Source organism: Sinocyclocheilus anshuiensis, unplaced genomic scaffold (genome assembly GCF_001515605.1).
Source record: "Sinocyclocheilus anshuiensis isolate Anshui unplaced genomic scaffold, SAMN03320099.WGS_v1.1 scaffold504, whole genome shotgun sequence".
NCBI lineage: Eukaryota > Metazoa > Chordata > Actinopteri > Cypriniformes > Cyprinidae > Sinocyclocheilus > Sinocyclocheilus anshuiensis.
The window spans coordinates 151,862-157,861 of record NW_015555727.1 but is presented as its reverse complement, the minus strand read 5'-3'; the positions used below and the strand labels follow the sequence as shown (position 1 = coordinate 157,861).

At 34.8% G+C, this 6,000-nt stretch overlaps 1 protein-coding gene across 1 annotated transcript in view; it reads left to right on the top strand.

Annotated features, from left to right (window-relative positions):
* Positions 1 to 6,000, top strand: part of LOC107672694 (ubiquitin carboxyl-terminal hydrolase 43-like) — an 85,499-nt gene that overhangs the window by 30,238 nt on the left and 49,261 nt on the right. The window contains exon 3 of the mRNA XM_016466002.1: positions 3,776 to 3,885. Within this exon, the coding sequence (XP_016321488.1) occupies positions 3,776 to 3,885 (110 nt within the window). The remainder of the gene's footprint in view (positions 1 to 3,775; positions 3,886 to 6,000) is intronic.

Below are 6,000 nucleotides of genomic sequence, written 5' to 3'. Positions count from 1 at the left end.
GGGGGGGGGGGGGGATTTCACTTCTTAGACAGCAGCCATAAATTTGATGCTGCAAGATTCCCAATGCACTACTAATTTATTATTTGCAAAATCAAGATAATTAAAATTCCATTAGAGACCCTCTGCTGTACATCCTGCAGTAAAATGATAATGATTTTGCTTATGAGTTATGAGTAGCTTGGGTAGACCTTTGAGAGCTGTAGCCTTTCTATGAGCAAGCACATCAGAGGTCTGAGAGACAAAGAAAAACAAACACGGAAAAAATGATATGCATCGATATGGAATATAGAAAAAATGATATGCATCACGTGTTTAGATTGATTCAAATTCCTACATTACCTACGTTACACACTAAAAGAAAGTCAACCCAACAAATCATAATAGGTTCCCCTTAACGAGAGATATAGGAACACAATCTAAATAATTACCTGATTATCAAGTTGGTCTAGGAGGGTCTTCATATTATCTCCATATGCTCCGCCGCGTACCCTATACAACTTGATCATCCACGGTGTATATTCATCCAGAGAAGAGAAAAATTTACTCTTCAGGTTTGTTTGTGTGATTCTGTAAAACTCAGCACATATCTAAAAAATAAATAAATCAGAATTAACAAAAAGGAATACAGCAAGTGTACAGTAAGTCTATTCATCTTACAGGGGGGGAAAAAAATCACAAGTTACTCTTTAAAACTTACCTGATGTTCCAAAAACAATGCTGGCCATTGTCTTAGTACATCAGCTACAAGAGGTTCTTCTTCAACTATCTCCTTCCTTCTCAATGAGAATGTCAATTCCATTTTCGAGTCAACAAATGCCATGTTGAGATGTTTCTTCTTCAATTCCTCCTGTAATGCATCCCTTTCCTTTTGAAGGGAAGAATGAAACAATATCGCTCATCCAGTTTAATATCTCCCGAGCTGCACTTTTTGAAACATTGTCTGCATGTAAAGGATCGATGATGCAAGTTTGCACTCTAGCCCTATATAGTCTACAGTTATGTACTTACATTCACTCAACAAAGCAGTAATAAACATGCAGTTAAATCGTTTTTATAAGTAAACTCAACAATGTGCTCCAAAATTTGTCCACTTGACTTGCAATTTTAAACCGAGTTAACAATTTGCAAGTTGGATTTTTTACAGTGTAGCCTGACAAGCTACAGCTTCAAAGAAGTTAAACTAGTCAAACTACTTGTTTGAAAAAGTATTTTGCTACAATACAAGATATAAACAACAAAATAGCTACCAAAAGATATAATGCAGAATTAAATAAGAATCTTGTGTTTTTGCCACAGAAATATTGAGGGTTTTTGAAATGATTAACTGGAACACATCTGATTTTTCAATGCTACATATGAAAGATGACAAACAGATTCATTAGGGTCAATGAGATTGGAATGAATCAGATCATTTAGAATGATACAATTCTCTAGAATCAATGAGACTAGAATGAATTAGATCATTTAGGATGATACGATTCACTGCAATTAATTAGAACGAAATGAATCAGATAATTTAGGATGATTATAGATGAACTAAAATGAATTAATCGAAGCATTAAGGATGAACCATTTTACAAGGATGAATAATAATAAGAATCAAATAAGTAAATGCATGTTCACATTTCTAGAACTACAATAACTCACATTAATTGTATTGCGTTATCCCCAACACTGAATATTACTTTGCTTAGTTTATATCTAAAGTTACAGGTGTAAAAATGTGTACCTTTTGAAAAGGTACCACCCCAGTGAAAGCTTTCGTACCTTGTTTCTGAGAGTGTTGCAGCACTACACTGCTCTTTTTTTTTTTACTCTAAAAACTACTGGACTCAAAGTTCTGCAATTACTCCAATGACGCCACTGAATCTCAAGCCTTTAGAAAGAGAAAAGAGGATTTGTTCCTCTTTGTGCTCTGGAGTACCATTCTGCATAAAACTCAAGGCCCTAATTATTAGCTAAGGAGTATTAAGTAGACTAGAACATAAAAAAGAGGGAAAGAGAGAAACAGGAAGTGGTATTAAAAACAAGAGTGGCTCTTTAAGAAATTTAGAAAAGGGAGAAAATAAAGACAGCACGCTCTTGGGTCAAAGAAAGGAGGTGAATGAACTCTCCCTTTTATTCGAACTCTTGGGTGGTGTATTATCAATGGTAAAGTTTCCATTATACACTGGAAAAAATGGACTTTATAGTCAGGAGTTTGCTGTGTCTCTAGTTTTTGCATGTAAAACAACTTTCCAACCATAAATTTCCAAAGCTTTCAGAATGTCAGTGAGGGGGCAGACGTGACTCAGCTGACAGCGAGGAATTGTGGGGAGTGTCTTTCTCAAACACTTTACTTTGCCAGACTCCTTTGAAAAGAGCCAACCGACTGAATCGAACTGCAAAGCTTTGATAAGGACAATACGCTTCAAAGTATTTTGCTTAAGCTGCTAGTAAAATTCTGAGTTGTGTGATCTACGTTTAAGGGAATATTTACAGATTTAAGTTTGAGAGAGCCTTGACCTACTTGTTTATATTAAATCATTAAAAAGCTTATCCTATGGCCATAAAAAAAACAAGTCAGAAATGTAAATATAAATTTAAGAAATCTAACCTAATAGATCTACGTAGGTCATCTTACATTTCATACAGTTGATTGGTGACGAACGTGATGCAGGGCAACAACTCACTGTAATTTAGCCTATAGAATTCAGTTATATACCACTAATATCCAATTGATTCAGGCAAAAATGCCTCAATTTTTGCCTCATATTTATAGCATATGAAATACTGTAGTTTAAACAATATGACACAAGCAATGAGTGCAGTACTAATGGGAATAATAGCACAAGTGCTGTTTTTGTCCTGAATAGCATTGTTATTGATTTTATACTAATGTGATATTGATTTTATGCAATAAAAATAAAAAGTTAATATTTTGTTATATTGTAGACACAATATAGTTATTATATTTATGCCATTGTAATTTCAGTGTAAATGCATTCATGCTACCTCTGAGCTGCAATAAACAGTCTGTAAATATATCTAAATAAGTAATACAGTAATAAATTCTGTTTAATCAAATAAAATATTTCTCTCATAAAACTTATTTTTGTCATATCTTTTTGATGCGTGAATTTGCAATTAATTAGATGAATTAATCATCACATTGTGTAATTAGATTATATTATGTATTACTTAAAAATATTAATTTATTAGATTTCCATCATAGAAGAATAATGAAGAATGTATTGTTTTTGTAGTCAGCATTGCAGTGGGTGTATCAATAATGAATCCAAGTTGTTGTCTGACTCTGGTTAAAAGTCCTCAGATCTTAGTTGTATTAGATTATCATACTCTAAAACAGATGATAGAAGGTGTGTAGAATTGTTAATTCATTTAGGTCTCGGTGGCCACCACTCTGTTTTTATCTGATGATGAAACCGGTTGAAACTTTTCAATCAGTTGTAGTTTATACACCTTCCTCTTTCTCTCTCTTTGTCTGACATAAAATCATAAGTCATAGTATACGATCTGTACCATCTTGTCTTTTGACCTTGAGAAGTGTGTATCACCTTTCCCTGTGTGTTTTATCCTCCTGTTTTTCTTTTAGCTGTTGTCAAGTTCACTACTGCCAGTGTAAAACTTCAAACAAACTGTAAGAATGAGAGTGCAAAACTGGCTCGCTGAGTGAGGCAGAAATCAGGTCGATATTCTCATTAACACCTGGAAAGTGTGTCCAGTAAGGCACCGTCTATCTAAATGTCTACATGACCTTTTTGTTTTGTTTCAGGGTCAAGAAGGAGGTGATGAAAAGCCTGTCTCTGATACCCTGGCCCCACCACAGACACAGCCTGGTGTATGTCACAGCTTTGTACAAGAGCACTTCCAGGCACAATATAAGTAAGTGTATTTTGAACACTAGTCACACAACATTTGGGGTCTGTAAGATTTTTTAATGTTTTTGAAAGAAGTCTTTTATGCTGACCAAGACTGCATTTATTTGATCAAAATATAGTAAAACAGTAATATTGTGAAATATACTGTATATATGATTAATTTTACATTATGGTTGTGCTGGTCCATCAGCTAGATTAGCATAAACCAACTTTGACTAGCACTAAAAATCATTGTAAACTGGTCTTTTTAGCATCAATAGTGAAACTGGTAAGAGAATGATGACTCACAACATGCAATGGTGGTGAAGAAAAAACTCTTCCCAGCACCAACTTTCCAAAACTGACACTCCACTTGCTATGACATGAGATGAATCAGTTTATGTTAACTCCTGGGATACGGTCCCCTCTTTTCACCCAGTCCAGCTAATCATCTGTGTTAACGAATATTGATAAAGCCAACAGATTTGGGAGGCAGCATATGTCCAACTGCAGCAAGCTGTTCTCAGTCAGAAGATCCAAACAAACCATCACCACCAAGCAACTCCAATCAGGCCAGATGGTTTGGTTGTCCACTAGGGATCTCCATTTGATGTCTTCATCAAATAAGCAAAGTCTTTGATTTAGTGGTCCATTTAAAGTTCTAAGACAAATACCTCCAGTCGATTTCTACTAAAACAAACCTCACCTTCAGACTGACTGCACAGTAAAAAACGCAGTGTCAATTTAACACTTAAAGTGTCGATTTTAACACTACTAAAGCTCATATATGGTCCCAATCTGTCTAGTGTTAAAAGTACACCGTTCGTAGTGTTGAATTTTTAGTGTTAATATAGCACCTTACAGTGTAGAAAAATTACACTCCGAGTGTAAAGTGTTACACTTGCTATTGTTGTTTAAATTTTACACTATGGGGTATTTAACACCCCTGGTGTTGTTTTAATCCTTTAAGTGTTATTAATAAAGTACTCTTTTCAGTGCAAACACAAAAATGCTATTGTATTGTGTTAATGTACAAGATTAGACATAAAATCAAGAGTCTTCAGACAGATGTATAAATTTCAACGTTTATTTAACAAATGGGCAAAGTGGCAACTTTAAAACATATATCAGATGTGTAGAGGTTAATTAGTCAGTCACATTTATTAAGTGTTGCACAGAAACATAAAATTGTTAATAAAACACAAAATCATTAAATTTACCTAGACATGAACAAATATGACAGGTAGATTTGACAGTTGTGTAGCATCCATGAATGATGTTCCTCGTTGTCCCATCAGCGAGCAGGTATGGCTGTGTGGTCTCTTCTATGCAATCAAGCTGTTCTTCTTGTTGGTGCCTGCAGATCAAAGACAAAAATAACACTCAAGGTCAGCTCTCCAACTGGTTTTATTTACATTAGTCTTTTATATACAAACCATCTGGCAATATTTTGAGGCAGACAATAGGCACTATGGGGTATTTAACACCCCTGGTGTTGTTTTAATCCTTTAAGTGTTATTAATGAAGTACTCTTTTCAGTGCAAACACAAAAATGCTATTGTATGGTGTTAATGTACAAGATTAGACATAAAATCAAGAGTCTTCAGACAGATGTATAAATTTCAACGTTTATTTAACAAATGGGCAAAGTGGCAACTTTAAAACATATCAGATGTGTAGAGGTTAATTAGTCAGTCACATTTATTAAGTGTTGCACAGAAACATAAAATTGTTAATAAAACACAAAATCATCAAATTTACCTAGACATGAACAAATATGACAGGTAGATTTGACAGTTGTGTAGCATCCATGAATGATGTTCCTCGTTGTCCCATCAGCGAGCAGGTATGGCTGTGTGGTCTCTTCTATGCAATCAAGCTGTTCTTCTTGTTGGTGCCTGCAGATCAAAGACAAAAATAACACTCAAGGTCAGCTCTCCAACTGATTTTATTTACATTAGTCTTTCATATACAACCCATCTGGCAATATTTTGAGGCAGACAATAGGTAGTGACAGAAATGTCCAAATGTACCTTTTTGAAGATGTTTTTCAGCTTGATAGGACGACATTTTTCCAGGTCCCTTGCAGCCTTGTGGTGATGGTGGAATCAAATGAAGTAGGAGACCAATTGATGCAATA